We start from the raw sequence: 17,687 nt of genomic DNA on the forward strand, positions 1-17,687 counted from the left end.
TGACAAAATGTACTTTTTTTCTACGATATTTACTAGTCTTAATTTGGTTACTAGGTCAAACGGAAGGAGAATGTTCTATAATAGTTATAAGTTTTTTTGTAGTTTTTGATATGTTTTTGTAATAATCACGAATGACTTAAGCAAAAAGTAGACTCAGTGAGTTGTCACAGGCCTAACTGTAGTTCTTTTATAAATTTATTGAGACAATGTAAATACACTAAAATTAAAATTATACTCTCATATTTTATTTTCCTTTAATGAATTTATTAAAGTTCTGATTTTGGTATATAAACGTAAGGATCAAATTTTCAAATATTTAGATTTTTATGCTATTTAGGGAGTGTCTTTCTGTGCTAAAACTTTTTCTTTGTTCAAATTAAAACCAAGTTATTTTACCGTATACGAACGATTTCTGAGTTATTATTTATATATTTAGTATAAGTATAATAGTCCTTAATAATGGTTTTTCAAAAAATAAAATAAATGTATTATTGCATAAAATATCCAGAGTATCAAACAATTTTTACAAATTACAAAGTATTAATATAATCATAAGATTGATACGTTTATTTATGTAAACTATTACATTTGAAATCATCATATACCCCCATAACTACCTAATCTATTGGTCCATGAATTTATATTACATAGTACGTAAAGTAAATAACTTGAAAACTCAATGCAATATAATATATTATTTATGCACATAAATAATATATCAAAATTTTCAAAAAAATAATTACAGTATAACCACATAATGTTGGTATACAAATCCAAGTACTGAAAATAGTACGTTCCTTATAATTTAAAAGTATACTAAAAAATTTCAAAATTCAGAATTTAAATACATGTATTATTAAAAGAAATTTTGATAGTGAGCATAAATATGATGCTTATACGTCATACTTATAGTTAGATTAGATTAAGTTACTCATCTACAGTGAATCATCCTGTCCAATTCGGCCATTCATTATTTTTGTTAAATATTTATTACTTTGTGTTCACCGTCTGACCGCTGCAGCGTTCTTAACAATAATTTATATGTATTTTACCTTTGTTGTTGATCTAAAACAACTATTTTGATTATTAAAATTTTTTAACACAAATCTTATGAGCTTTAATTTTGAAGTCTTTATAGAAAAATATGTTTATGTTCACTACTCCGTGAATGATCTGTCCTCAACCTCATGCCCTTTACTCTTTAGTCATTAAACATCATATAATAACATCGACATAGATATGTTGGTGCCTCTTGTGTAAATACACCAATATAATATTCTACCTATATAATATCGTATACTCGTATATAATAATATTATTACTTATGCACATTGCACACTTGCAATAAAAATGGCCACCAGCCATTGTCGCTTTCATTTCGTCCTCGGGGCACCTCAGTGACCCTGTTTTTCGTATTATAATATTTTGTTGACTACACCCTATTATACATATTATAGAGCATTTAACATTTATAAATGTACATATACGCTATGTAACGTTGATCGATGTAATATTATTTTATTGTGACTTTCACGTAACCGTGATTGGAATTTTTACTTACACGTATGTATAATATCTTATATACACGTTGACATTAAAAAAAATTAGATTTTCAATCCTAAATTTCTGATTGCGTTAACATTAAGTGACATCGCATTTTTTACAGATATCGTGCGTCGTCTGAATTTAGCTTTTTAGAAATTTCGTGGAAATTCTATATATATAACTATATGTAATCCTTAACGGTTTTTTAATGCGAAGGCGGAAATGACTGCTGACCCTTGCAGTTGCATATATTATATATATCTACTATGTACATAATATATTAACTTATAAATATACACTCAAACATAGAATTATACATGCACGTATTATTATTACGTAGTGTCGTAGTATAATTTATAAGAATGTGTGAATGCGCTATCCGAAAAATGGCCAGTGTTATAGGGGAGGGGGATTTTGCATTAGATTTATCACATTTTACAATTAGGCAGGAAAATAAATTTTTGTGTATGTACTCACAAAAAAACCACATTCCTTGTGGTTATCTCATCTTGAGTGCGCGCGCGAGCTCAGCGGTATGTGTATTATAATACTACTATATAAATATAATGGAATATATTCTGTATAGGTATAAATACAGTAGGACTCCCTGTTTTGCTGGTTGGAAAACCAGTTCCCAAGGACGCGCATGCTTACTACTTTCATTTAATTATTAAAACGTACATATCACACACACACACACACAAAATTTATATATACTATGTAGTATGAATTGTACAAAGTTGTGTCAATATACGTATGCATGTGTAGAAAGGCACCGGCTGCAGTATAGTACTTACTACTTAGGTAGTATGCACTTATGTATATTGTATAGGTGTTGGTCTTTACTGACTTGTCGTATGCACCGCCACTGAAGATGTATATAAAACCGTCGAGTTGAATAACTCGAACCTCGATTACTCGAAAAACTTGACAACTCGAATTTTTTAAATATTTTCCTAGAAATTCTCATAACACTCAATTTTAGTTGGGTATTTTTAATAATGCCTATCTCGAAGCGAATTTTTATCTCCCTTCAACTTTTATTTTTCGTCACTACTGTTTATAGAATATATTATATGGCGTTTGGCGTGGCACGGTTACTGCAATCATTCTCGCAATGCGATTGAGTGTACACACCAGCAGCTATCACTAGTTCTTGGATGGGTGACCATCCAGGTTCTTAGTGGCAAAAATCTTGTCACACATTCAAGTGTTCTGAATCAACCGCACCCACTCTTACAGTTAAAAAACCTGCTAAAAATAATCACTCAATGACCTATATTACCGCGGGTTAATTCTTCCAATGCAATACAACATTTCCCAGTGGAAGGTGAAGACGATGCTAATTAATTACATAAACTTGATGAAGCATTGGAACCTGACAGCTCAAATCGAAACACACGTCTTAACATTATAATTGAAATGACTGATTAGTATATAATATGTTATAGTAACAACACTCTCTCCTGCTTTCTCTTGAAATCTAAACCGATAGTCTATGCAATATATAATACTATTCATGGCTATTGGAATTGGCAGTTTTAAAAAATAAATATAGTCCCACGATCGTATATGATTTTATTATTGTTAATATTGTTATTTTTAAAGACTGAGGCAATATTATGACGTATACTAATATTGTATTATTATTTTTATATTGTAATTTTGTATATATTATATTTGGTACGACGGTTCGACAATTTCTCACAATACGGTTATTGTTTTTGCCTCGTCAACAATAAACACGTTTAATCATAATCTTATTTACTTTAATAATAAATAATAATACACAACACACGCACAGTAGTATATAATATTATGCTTAAGCAAAATCATTTCAAAACCGCGCCTATATCATTATATTATTATTATATTTTTTAATAATATCGAGTACATTATTAGAACGTTCTTTAAGTGAAACGACAATAACCAGCCATGTGTATTATACGCTTAAAAACAAAAACCTTATGTACGTATAAAACACAATGTTTACAAAGGACAACGATCAAGTTCATATTATCATTCATAATATACTATTTACATACACATAAAAGTACAAATGTTTTATTGGATGAGTCGTGTTTTTCCCTCGGAAAATAATTATTAAATTTGTTGTAACAATATATGCTTTTTAAAATTAAATTTTAAAAAATAAAAAATGTTAACGGTTTAAAAGCAGTTACATATTTATAATAGTATATACTACACTGTGTAATTATTGTGTCATTATAATTCGATAATTTCGTTGGTATAAATTGACTACCTACTACTTACATCGTTCAAAGTATATTATGAGGGCAAACCAGCACGCACCACAACATTATACTCGTAGTTATTATACGCACCAAGTACAGATGTGTATCCCTCATCCATCATAATATAATAATTATCCCTAGACGAAAGAATTTCTCTTTTCGTTGTTACTATATTATATTTCTTCGTATGGGGGAAATAAATAGTACCTAGAGTAGTGGCAGTGATTTGTGAAACAATCACGACTACGATAGTACGATGTATCGAATACTATACCTATTTAGTTTATAACATAGTAACATAATATTATTATATTATTATTCATACTCCTGTTCATAAATCTTGGTTATTTGTTTTAAACATATATTCTGTGTTGAATAATGATAATAATGCCTTCTCCCAATAAAAAACCAAAAAAATATAAGTAGTCAATTATTTAAACAGTGGGTCTGAATGACGCTGGTCCATCACTCGCAGTCGAGAATTCAATTCTCCCCTCCTCTGTACACCGTATAAGCGTATAACAATACCACTCGAAATGCTAACTAAGTGATGCATTATAATGCTATTAGAGTGAAGTATATGGTATAATATTATATCGTAGTAATAATAATATACATAACTGATTAATAATTATAAAGTATTATATACTTGAACGATTGAGTGAGGTATACTTACAGGATTTTACGTGTTTATGATTTTTTCGACTTTGTTATAATAAATTATAATTCTATGTGTTCGACAAAAAATATACAATCCTCAGCCGTCGTTGTCTCAATGAGAAGAACATAATATAATAAAGATCGCAAGAATATCGTAATATATCTAAATAATATGTATCGCATAGTCAATATATATATTATTATATATTTATAGGCGGTGTCGTCCGTATGAAACGGTCGTTTACTGTAATTTTTCATTACAATATGTATTATATTTACCATTATTATTTGTACTGATGTTTAATAGTGTATAACCTTACCTTAGTTAACACTGAAAGATGACGACAGAAGTAATGGCGGTCGGAACGGTTATTTAAAAATTCAGGAAATTTATTTTTTATCTTTCGAATACCGTTCGTCATTTCACGTTTTTGTTTAGACTCGTTCAGCAAAATTTTATCATAATATATATAATGAGGGCTCTAATTGAATTCAATCCTACGCGTAATTTACTATAACTATACAATACACCACTGACCACAATAATACTTCATAAATTATTTTTATAAGATTATATAAATTGTGTATTTACAAATATTTCCAGAGAACCTCTGATTTTTTACAATTTTATTTTTTATTACCATCATCATAAAACTACCACACTGTGGGATGTAGAATAAATGATAATATTATAATATTATTGTTATGATAGTATGCACTCTATTATATCATCACATAGCAGCAGTCACGGTCAGTCGTGGTAACGCATGTCGTATACAAAAATATACACCATGTATAGTATATTTCCTTACCCTTCGTGGGAATGATCAAAATCCATTCGTGGCATATAGATTTTGTACTTACAAAAAGATTTCATTGTGAACATCACGTGTTAAATACTGTTTATATTATAATAGTGTCATATATCTCAGTGGCCGTGAAAAACTCATAATATTCATCTGCAGTATAATATATATTGTATAAATTATTAAAACCTACGATCGGAGTTGTCGATATGTGAGCCTACTGTGATTGACGATATTATATTATGTTATTGATATAGTTGAAAAGTGGGTGTAGTAGAATGAAGAGATTCCAATCGAAGGGGATAGAGTTTTTAAGTATAATATAATATACATATACAAATTTTTAATATCACTTAGGTATTACGTTTAGAGAAAACAGTTTGCTGGACTCTAACGTATAAATCAATGGTACTTATTATCAAACTCAAAATCATTCAAAACCCCCTAATTTCTGATGTTTCGCTGTTTATTTAAGTTTTTAGTACAATATTTTAACTATATTGAAAGCCATAATCAATAATAACTATAATGTGCTTTATTATTATTCAATAGGACAACTAAATTATTTGTATATTTAAATTATTTTATATTGTTTCGGTCATAGGTCTTTCGAATCTTTCATATTTTTCCCCTACACCACGTCCTTAAATAGTATTTAGGCGCAGCTTAGCTAGGCTGTATATTAGAAATATATTGTATATATTGAATTATAATCCACTGCTCGTATTATACATATATCTGTATTTTATATATTATAGTCATGTAGTTTAGTTTTATCTATGTACCTATTGTACTTATATGCTATATATTATTAAATCACAGTGGCTTTCTGACTCGCGTTGCTTTAGGAATTTTTTTGATTTTGCTCTGATTGTTTCTTTAACAAAATTTTAACTAGACTGATCATGCCTACGATACTTTAATTTTTTATACAAAACTTCTTGTTTTATGTAGTTATATATTTAAATATGCATTTATGTATAGGTTCTTTTATCCCGTGGATCTTAATTTACCGCACGCATATATATATATATATATATATTAAAATCGTGGATATCTTAACATATTTGCTGTTGCAGTTGCAGACAAGTCGTCTACTCGTCTACAAATACTATATTAGTCGTTTTTTTCATCGTACTTGTGAGTATGCCATTGTATATGACGGCGATATAATAATATTATTTATCTACTGTTAAATGTTTTCGAAAACCTTAGCTGGATTAAGTGTTAAATAAAATAAGAAAACTAAACGAGGAAGAATCCGGTATACTGTAATTTATACTGTATAATATTATTATTATTCAGACCGGATTCGGGATTTTTGCACCTAACAAAATTATCGCTGCAATGTAAAAATATTGTGTACAACCAGTTCTTAGCAGGCGCTTAGAAAGTAAAGACGTTTGACATTACACCTACCTAATTAATTTGTTTATCGCGTAATTATGAAAATCTTCTTTACTCATGTGTTGTTGTTTATAATATAATTTTTTCTCCTGATCGCCAAAGTGCCTTTCGTCATTATTTGACCTCAAAACTTGCCACACACACAAAATATTGAAACAAATCGTACACGTGTTTTCAATTATTATTATTATTATAGTCTATCCTGAACGACTTGTTTTCTTGTTTCGCTGTAGTACACAAACATTTAAAATAACATAAAATATTTGAAAACCGTTTAAAAATTATCGGCCGCCGTGTTCCCACTTAGTAATTAATAATTATAATTTTAATAGTTTTGATTATATTGTCACATGTTCTTAATCGAAAATTCTAAACACGTAAGATAATATTATAACGAAGTGTTATTTTAATAAATAAATGAATAAACCAACGTCCAATAGTACCATGTCAATTATTATGTCTAAAAACGCTGCAATAAATGTTCGTTTTCGTTTATCGTGTCCGGGCCTCCCAGCTAAAGGTCAACCCCCCCGTGTACTGATATTACATAATTTTGTATTTTATACGGGCCAATACTGTTGTTGAATTCTCGATAAATTCGTGTCATGGAACCGATCGATAAATATTTTAGTTTACACCGAAAACGGGCGAAAACTATAATAATATCATGATATAATTACCAACTGTTAGTTAATAATATAATTCGAGTATAATAAAATTAGTGTGTGTAGTGTGTACACTCATTACAGACAATTTGAATTCGTTTTAAAACGAATTTTTATGAATTGATTTCTGTTACGCGTGTCTGTAATATTGTTAAACATAGTTATTGGTTCATCGACCTATTCGAATATGCGTCGTCTTCATTCGATTTAATATTATAAATTATAATATTAAGTGATTACGATTGGTTAAAAATTGTATCATTATTAGTACATTTTATTGATTAAATATTTAAATATAAAAAACACAAAACCTTATTTATATAATATAAATAAACACACCTACGTGGTCATCGATGTTGTTGAAATGAAAATCGATGCTTACGCAGTACGCATATATTATATAAAATGTATTACATTTTATTCGCAAACATGGAGATATATTATGATAATAGTTTAATGTGTACAAGCGGTGGAAAATATAAATCATTACCTTATTAATTAAAACTGTCGTTTTGTGTATGAGAATTCCGACGAAAACGAGGTGTGTTATTTGCGGTAATATATATTTATAAGAAATAATAATAATAATAACTAAACCAGATCATCGCATGTTCCGGTTATTAAAGACCGGCGCAACCGATTTTTCATTGCACTATAATATTATAATAATCCAATCCTTGTAATATTTTGACTTTTTAAACAGTTCGGGTTTGCATGTGGTTCGTAGTAAATTATTACATCCAATGATTAATCGTCATGGACGGACAAACTAATAACAATAATAATAATTATTACACACACTCACATATCCACAAACCGCAAAAATGTGTGTTTTTATTCTTACCCAACCAACCACTTCAGTGCTCAAGTCACACACGCACACTCGATATCATTTTATATATATGCACTAGAAGTCCAGAACGGCTTATAAATCATTATCTCTACATATTATATACTTTTAATTATTATCATTGCAGGTTTATAACTACTCGTTTTTTTTTAATGTAGTCGGTAGCCAACTATACTTAATTTTTTCCATTCTCGATCTGTATATTATATGTTATTATTTTAACATATGCCATATTATTTATATATATGATTTAGTGACTGCCGTTGCAGATGATATCCACTCAAGACATGTATATAACTGAGACTGTAGCAGTGTGTGAAAACACTTGCGCCTGGTTTTTATTGTATTTTTAATTTTTTTTTTATTTTCAATCCTGTGGCGCCGCAAGTAATAAAATAATATAATAACTAATAATAAGCATAAACGTGTGCAGGTCCTCTTAACAGCAAGATCGTAGTTTAGAAGGTCCAGGCGTCTGGACTCCACCTTCCCATTGTATAGTTATATTAAACCATAGTACCTAACCTATATTGATCTATGTGTACGGACTAATGACTAAACCCTATGATTAATCCAAACATATAAATACCACAACAGTTATCAATTTGTACTTATTTTTTAATAGGTAATAATAATGTCTTCAAAAAAGGATGAAATACAAAACATAATTTAAATACCCAACTTTTAAAATAATATATTCCACTAAAGTTCCACGCGTCTTTTGACGGATGGGTTTAAATATTAAAAATTTCTATGAATTATACACTATACTCCTGTTCACTAAACAAATTTTGCTTACTTGAAAATTTGTTTTTTTTTTTTAATCATAATATCATTACTTAGAATAAGTCTGAATAACATTATTGTTTATCAACGGCCTCCTCGAAAATTCCTCCCTCCTTGCCGTAAATACTTTCATAGTGATTGACTGATGAGTGATGATCAATCACAGCACTGTATATTGTAGACTATCACGGAGTTATTAAAATAGTATAATTCGTGTTATCAATCGTCAGTGGATACTGGATACAATCTACAAATTTGTGATTGCGAAGATTCGGCCAAACTATTTAACTACCTAGCTGTGTACAAGCACAAAGCCGGAAATGGTTAATACGATGCTTATACTCTCTGTATTACGTATTTATTTCATGCGTTGTACGTGTTAAATTGTATAGTTTTGTTCCTGCGAACAATGCGAACAATCTACAGAATAAGTACCTACATTTTGTATTTCAATATCTTTAAAATTGTATGTAACGAAATTGGTTAGAATCACATATTAAAAACTTATCGTATAATGGTCACTAATTTTGTTACAAGAAAATGAAATTGGCTTATATATTATAGCATGTACTAGTGTACATAGGCGCACATAGGGTGTAAATTTAGGGGGTGCTGAAATAATTTATAGTACACAGACCCGTGGGGAGCTACCCACGTATTTACACCTACTTACGTAGGTAAGCCCCCCACTACACCACCCTAATACTATAATAATTGCATTGCAATAATTATACATTTTATTAAAAATAAAAATAAATATTTTGTAATTATATTACAAGTTATAATAACATGTAATCATTAATTATTAATGTTAGACAAGATTTAATTTTCTGTTTGATATAGCAAATGTTTGCAATATAATTTCCCCCTCTATTTTATTGGTAAGATCACTCTCAATGCTAAGCGTAGATAGCTTGGTAAATCTTTCTATCTTTCTTGGCCCATATTGGTGCGTAACCAGTTTTTCAATCTACGCATAGCTGAGAAGGAGCGTTCACACGTTGACGAAGAAATTGGAATTGTTATTCCCAATAGCTTACAGACATTTGGAAACGAACTTTTATAACATTGATTTTTCATGCCTTCATATATAAAGCTGGCTGGTAGACTATTCATTAAAACCATCATTTCTGCTGATAAACTAACTGTTGATATTTTCAAAATATCCTGATATACATAAACAGATTTATATAATAATATTTCAAAAGATATGACTATGTAATAAATATTTTAAATAGTTTATGCGGTGCTAATTTTAAACCTGGGAGTGCTAAGCACCCCCAAGCACCCCCCTATGTGCGCCTATGCTAGTGTAAAAGTCAAGTATATTATTAAATAAATTAAACCACATTTTGGTCTCGATTGATTGTGGCATTCGTTCGTAATTTCGTCGTTTACGAGTATATTTTCACTTGAATTCGTTAATCGTTTCATATATGCATGGGAAGAATAAAGATTTTATATTCGTTCTGATAATAATATGTATGTAATATGTATACTATTATTTATAAAATATATACGGTAGAAATGCAGATTATTATGTTATTAGTTTATTACTGTTCTATCTATCCATACTTATTGCCGCGGTTAGGTTATTGACATTTTTTAATTGTAATTATATTTTTTTGTTTCGATGATTTGACATTAATACATATATATGATATATATGTATGATATCTGGTTGATTTTTCTTCTTTACATGGATATAAATGCTTCGTATAAACTAGATTATATTGCTGTTTTACAGGTATGCGATTTTCTATAAGTAGGCATAGGAGGTAGACACCTGCCTATATAATAATGATTGAAAGTTTAAGTAGAATATCTTTTTTTTAAATAGGTCACATAATAATATATATATTGCAGTATATATATAAATTGAGAATACCTACATCAAGTCCGTGTTGGATGTTCAGTCAAACGAGTACGTTTTGGTAGAGCAACCTACTTATTATATTACAACTTTTTAAACGAACTGTGATATTAATCATTATATTAATATCATATCATTTTTGATTGAATATTGTTAGGTTTTTACTATCATATTTTAATTTGCTCAATATAATTATTAACTATCGAACAGTACTCTTTGTACTACAACTTTGTAAAACAACAGATACTTAGAAGGCCGTATATGGGGGGTTCACCCCCCCTCCCCGAAAATTTGTTCCAGCTATGACCCTGGATACTTATAGCGCGTTAGTAGCTATATTTTGCTGTGCTCTTTCATCACAATTTACCCCCTATAATATATCACGTACAATGTTATTGTGATTTCTGTCTAAGAGTTGTTGTTATTTGATATTTATTTATATTCTTGCGTGTCATATATAAAACAGACATAGATGCAATCCCCCTCCCTCCAAAAAAAAAGAAAAAAATCAATCACTCTTTACCCCTTTTATATTATTATAATGGAAAACAATAATTAATATATTAATAGTATAATTCATTTTTGTTTTTGTTTTTTTGCAGAATGGAGATCGCATCGTCTGGGAGTTTCATCAAGTTACTCTAAACCGTGTGCCTGGTTACGGGTTCGGAATTGCGGTCAGTGGTGGCCGAGACAATCCTCATTTTGCTAACGGTGACCCGTCAATAGCCGTGTCGGATGTATTGAAGTCCGGTCCTGCAGAAGGAAAGCTCATGTAAGAACGTTTTACACATTATTACCGAAAATACTCTTATAATGTGCACCCAACTCTCCAACTATATATGTATATTGAGATGTCCCTGCATCTGACGGAAACTGATTTTTCTCTTACTCTCGCAGGGTTAACGACAGGATAATGACCGCCAACGGCGTGTCACTGGACAACGTTGAGTACGGTACGGCAGTTGCCGTATTGAGGGAATGTGGCGAAAACGTGACATTGTCGTTGAGACGTCGTCTGGTGTTGCCGTCAAACACTCCACACACGTTACGCATTCATTTGAATAAGACCAGGAAAAAAGACGGTAATTATTCAGATTATTATTAGACGTACCTATACATTATAAGTTGAATAACTTTAACGGTGCCGTTAATTTATGTGCCGAATATATTATAAGTCAAAGCCGACGAGTTATAATTTAATTCTACAAGGAACGTACGTTTTAAAATATTTTCAAACCAAAATGTTTAATACCTAACCATAATTTTTCGATTTATATTAAATATAGAAAATTCAACCCAATCAAATCTAGTAAAATATTACATAATATTAATAAAATATTTTTTTAACACGTAAATCTCGACGATGAACTTTAGCAATTTATTTGATCGATACATATTGTATTATATGCAATATAAACTCGTAATATTAAAAATATTTTTATATTTTTGTAAATTTTATCACGTTTAGATTTCGGAATCGTTTTGGGAAGTAGAATCTTCATCAAAGAAGGAACGAAAAATGGTGACAACAGTCTACAAGAAGGTGACGTGCTGTTGAAGATCAACAATCATTCGGTAGTGGACGGTATGACGCTCAAAGAAGCCAGGCGACTCATTGAATCGGCAAAAGACAAACTGAGTTTGACTGTGCGCCGAGAAGGGAGCGCCAACGGACACGTCTTACAATATTCCGGTTCGTCCGAACCGACGTCTCTGCACACAAAAGGTATATAAGTCGATGTGTTTGGTTGTGCACTTGTGCCGTTTAAAAGTGAAGCCCTCTTCGCTAAAATGTTTGGCTTGACTTGAAAAAAAAAAATATCAAAACTGAGCGTTATTAACATTGCCGTTGTTTTGTTTCGTTTGTTTAATGTATATAGAAAATAACAACTATATGGACGGTATCAACGGGTCGGCGTATCCATCGCAAAACTTGTACGTACAGCCACCCAGCAGGAGCATGCTGGAAGAAGCCAAAAGTAATTTGGCGCCACGTGGACGGTCCCGCAATCCGCTGTTGGATTCAGTTTCCCTGAGCCAACTGGACAGACCCACATCTGCCATGGACAACAACACGTCTGGTATAAAAAATAATCCACATACTATGTACCTATCCCATGTGTCTAAGCATAAATTGATTTTAATTTTTTTTTCCGTCATGCCAAATATATATTTAGCTAGATACGTTTTTTCACAACCCCTGCAATATGACCTTTGACAAGAAAATTCAAATTTATAAATTGTGTATTTAGTTTGATTGATTATTAAGAGGACGCAACATCTATTGTATTCGTCTTAGAAACATAGTACATTTACGTTCAGCAAATCACGCGTGTATCTATCTTAGTTGTTTTAAAAATTAGAGTGAATCGAATCTTATGAAACTTGATGGTAAGAATATTATCTGTGTTTGTTTGATACGGTTTTTTACGATAATTCAATTTTCAATGAAATATGAGCATTTTTATTTTATGCTATATTATATACACAAAACTTGCTGAAAAAAAATTGAATTATATTAAAAAAAACACACACACAAACGCAGATAATGTTCTTACCATCATGTTTCATAATAGGTCGATTCACTTTAATTTTTAATCAACGAAGCTACACGTGATCTGCTGAGCGTAATTTTGGTATGCTCCGCACTTCTAGACAGAGACAACAAATTCCAGTGTTATATGCTTATATGACGTCCTCTTGGTAGTTAAATACAACACATACTATGAGAGATTCTAAAAATTATTTATCGCGTCTATTGTAAATGACATTATATTATTATAAACTTTCAAGTTTACTCGAGGAAATGGTTTACTCCCAAATAAATTTTAAGTTACTAAAGATTATATATTTAATCTATTACATTTCTACATTTGTAGCGATCAATTTATTAGGCTATATTAGCTGCAGCCTTTAAAATTGTATATGATGTCATTCCTTGTGGTGTTAGTAGTTAGCATAATGTTATGCATAATTTAGTAAATACGTTGTTTTATTTTATAGCCAATAATTTGCACAACGGTGATCTGGGACCTGCGTACAATCATGGTCGTAGTAGAAGTGGTGCTGAAGACCACTCGGAACCTCCACGGCCGCCACCACCGAGACCCGAAGGTACAAATAATACAAAAATAAATCTTAAGAGCGAAGAGGACGTCGTCAATCACATACACACATGTTGTCTCTATCATAGCCGGCTTGTGGACTTTCATTTTATTTTTATTTTTAATCGAGTTTTAAGCATTTTTTTAGTTTTAAAATCAACATTCATGCTCGTAACACAATTATCATAAAAAATCCGCAAAAAAAATTATATAAGATCCCCAAGCTATAAAATTATTGTCTTTAAAACTTAGCAACCGTGTGTGGGGGGGGAGGGATAGGGATCCTGACGGCACCGGCACAATAATTTCTTGAATACATATCTTATAACAACTAAAAGATCTCTATTTAAAATATTATTTTCATTTTTATTTTTGTTTTGTAGACTATTACAGTACAACTAGACAATTTTATGAAGATACGCTACCACAAAAATCAAAACATTTAAAGTAAGTTAATAATTATTAAGTTAATAATTTAATATAGAATTAGTAATTATAATAGTGATAAACAATTAAAAATTAATTTTGAATTTTATCAACAGGCCCGATCCTCGATTTATTACGTTCCAAAAAGAAGGGTCGGTTGGTATTCGATTGACAGGTGGCAACGAGGTCGGTATATTTGTCACTGCTGTGCAGCCAGGAAGTCCTGCATTCACCCAAGGTCTGCAACCAGGTGACAAGATATTAAAAGTAAATGATATGGACATGAAAGGAGTGACCCGTGAAGAAGCTGTGCTATTCTTGTTAAGCCTTCAAGATCAAATACATCTTATCGTTCAACATAGACGTGATCAATACGAACAAATAATGAACAATCAACGAGGCGATTCGTTCCACATCAAGTAATTAATAATCAGGTTCAAAAAATGATTTGACTTGTTTTTAATATGTATATATGCACACCGTAGGACACATTTTGACTATGAACAACCAAACAAAGGTGAAATGAGCTTCTGCAAAGGTGATGTGTTCCATGTAATGGACACATTGCACAATGGTGTAGTTGGTTCCTGGCAAGTATTCCGTATTGGGAGAAACAACCAAGAAGTGCAAAAAGGTATAATACCAAATAAGGCTAGAGCTGAAGAACTAGCTACTGCGCAGTTTAATGCTACTAAAAAAGAGATGAATGCTTCAGAAAATAAAGGCGGTTTCTTTAGACGCCGAAAGCATAATCACCGCAGATCAAAATCATTGAGCAAGGTAAAGATATCATAAATAATATTTTATATGAAAAGTATGAAATATTTTTTGACCTTTAATCATAGGAAAATTGGGATGATGTGGTATTTGGAGATAGTATAAGCAAGTTCCCAGCTTATGAAAAGGTCGTGTTGAGTCATACAGGGTTTGTGCGACCAGTCGTTTTGTTTGGACCGATATCAGATATTGCCCGAGAAAAACTTACAAAAGATTTCCCTGACAAATTCTTATCTCCTCGTAAGTATTTAAAAAAATGTATTTCTGTTTTGACATAATTTTCAATTATAATATATTGAATTGATTTATTAGAACTTGAAAACAACACTACTGATGGAAGCAAGAAAATCAGTGGTATTATACGGTTAAGTGCTATTCGTGATATCATGGACCGAGGGAAACATGCTTTGTTAGATGTCACTCCAAATGCTGTTGACCGTTTAAACTATGCTCAATTTTATCCTATAGTCATTATGTTGCGTGCCGACAACAAACAAGTGATCAAAGAACTACGTGCTGGGTTACCAAAGTAAAGAGTATTAAATCACTGTGTGTCTATTAGTACTATTTATCAATGATATTTTATAGAACTGCACACAAGAGCAGTAAAAAGCTGTTGGAACAATGTCAAAAATTAGAAAAAGTATGGTCTCATGTATTTACTTCATCTCTTACACTAAATGGAGGAGACGCTTGGTATCGCAAGCTTCGTGAACTAATCGATAAACACCAAAGTTCTCCAACTTGGGTTAGCGAGACAAAGGTACTGTTATTAGTTATTACCATAAATATGATACAAACATTTAAATAACCGTATTCTAAAACTATATACATATTATTTATAGACTGTAGACTTCCTATCTGATCTTTATTTACTTCCTATGTCATATCCGTTTTGTGACCCTTATGTTATTTCTAGTGATACTGATTATGCTAGAAAACCAAATGATTTTTTTGGTTACATATGAAGTTCCTATTAACTACTTGTATGTACTTTTGGTGTTTATAATATAATTTTATATTGCATGATTAACAGTTTACTTAAAAATTTCTATTCTTTCATATAAAACAAAAATAATTTTTTAGTTGATTTTATCGTACTGGTTATTGATTAACTTTTATTTTATAAAATAGTGTTTACTTTGTATATAGTTGATAATTACAAAAAAATTCTAAGTTTGTTAACTTTTTATCAAATAATAAATAATATATAATACAAAAATATTTCTATCCCTATTTTCTGTCTAATTCATATTTAATTATAGATATTTGATCATATAGTTATATTACTTAAAGTCATATAATCGTGTTTTTTATTAACTTATGTTTAATTTGTGTTTGTAAATTAACTGATTTATGTATTGTGATTTGTGAGTTACTAACATATTGTTTTGTGTATGTGGCATGCCTTATGTGTTCAGCCTGAAGAAAACTTGTCTGATGATTTGTTATTCCCGATGACCTCCTTACGTTTGTCATATGCATCATCGCCCGAAAGTGATATGGAGACTAGTAACACAACATTAGCATCCCCAACTTCTACTGCAGCTGCCAGTCCATCTGCAATTGGTTCAAGACTAGTGAAAAGTTCAAGTGATCCAAGTATTACAACTCAGGATGATTCTGCCATTCCTAATTATAATCCACCTCCGCCATATTCACCTTCAGTTTTTAAACAGGTATGAATTGTTTATTAAGTTGTAATAAAGAAATGTATAAAATACATTTTTATTTGAAGGAGATAGTTTTTCTTCGTGTTTAGTTTTAAAAAGTTAGTTGTTTTATTGTTTTAATCTAATACAAATTAATTATAATAGGCGAGCTATGAGCCTCCTCAAACATTACGCATGGCTGGTCCTCCTACTCACACAACATTAATGGTAAATGGTAACGGACCACCAGATCTACCGCCTCGCGTTGATAGAAACACAAAGCCATTGCACGGAAATCGCAATAATGGTCAAAGATCAGCCACAGATAGATTATTCAGTCCAAACGGTATGGAAGATATACCTAATTACATAAACGCTACTCCACATCATCAGAGAACCCATACCAGCACTAGTAAACAAGTATGTTATAATAAAATCCTAGAGATTGGTTTAGTATAAAATAAATCCATGTTTATCTTTCAGTTGTATGATATGCACAATAGCTATGACAGTGTATCATCATATGATAGTTATGGTGTACGCATGAATGGAGGTAGCAACGGTAGTGCAAACCTTAATACAACTTTGTGTTCAAACTCACAAGATGATCTTAAGACTGGCAGCAATAACACTTTAGGTAGACATCATGATCCTTATAGATTTACTAGGTCAACTCAACAACCAGTTGACACTAAAATATCGGACTATCCAAAATACAGGTCTGTAAATTTAATTTTTTTTTAAATTTTTTGAAAATACCTTCAATTTTTATTTCTGATTTTATAGGGATATTTCAAAATTAAAAATGTTACAATTTTATAGAAGCTTGAATATTATTGATCCAATAAATGATATAGCTTATTCTTATAAAAGATATG

General features: G+C 30.7%; 1 protein-coding gene across 6 annotated transcripts in view; it reads left to right on the forward strand.

The window, feature by feature from the left end:
- pyd (zonula occludens-like protein polychaetoid) overlaps window positions 1–17,687 on the forward strand; it is a 38,463-nt gene that overhangs the window by 19,030 nt on the left and 1,746 nt on the right. For all 6 annotated transcript variants that reach the window (XM_015523659.2, XM_015523660.2, XM_015523661.2 and 3 more), the window contains 14 exons: window positions 11,450–11,622; window positions 11,748–11,932; window positions 12,319–12,576; window positions 12,731–12,931; window positions 13,854–13,964; window positions 14,338–14,401; window positions 14,497–14,799; window positions 14,866–15,160; window positions 15,226–15,397; window positions 15,470–15,686; window positions 15,746–15,920; window positions 16,579–16,836; window positions 16,975–17,229; window positions 17,293–17,528. In XM_015523659.2, coding sequence (XP_015379145.1) covers window positions 11,450–11,622; window positions 11,748–11,932; window positions 12,319–12,576; window positions 12,731–12,931; window positions 13,854–13,964; window positions 14,338–14,401; window positions 14,497–14,799; window positions 14,866–15,160; window positions 15,226–15,397; window positions 15,470–15,686; window positions 15,746–15,920; window positions 16,579–16,836; window positions 16,975–17,229; window positions 17,293–17,528 — 2,903 coding nt within the window. The remainder of the gene's footprint in view (window positions 1–11,449; window positions 11,623–11,747; window positions 11,933–12,318; window positions 12,577–12,730; window positions 12,932–13,853; window positions 13,965–14,337; window positions 14,402–14,496; window positions 14,800–14,865; window positions 15,161–15,225; window positions 15,398–15,469; window positions 15,687–15,745; window positions 15,921–16,578; window positions 16,837–16,974; window positions 17,230–17,292; window positions 17,529–17,687) is intronic.

This window comes from Diuraphis noxia, unplaced genomic scaffold, assembly GCF_037042655.1.
Source record: "Diuraphis noxia isolate RWA-SAM2 unplaced genomic scaffold, SU_Dnox_SAM2 contig0003, whole genome shotgun sequence".
In the NCBI taxonomy this organism is placed as follows: Eukaryota; Metazoa; Arthropoda; class Insecta; order Hemiptera; family Aphididae; genus Diuraphis; species Diuraphis noxia.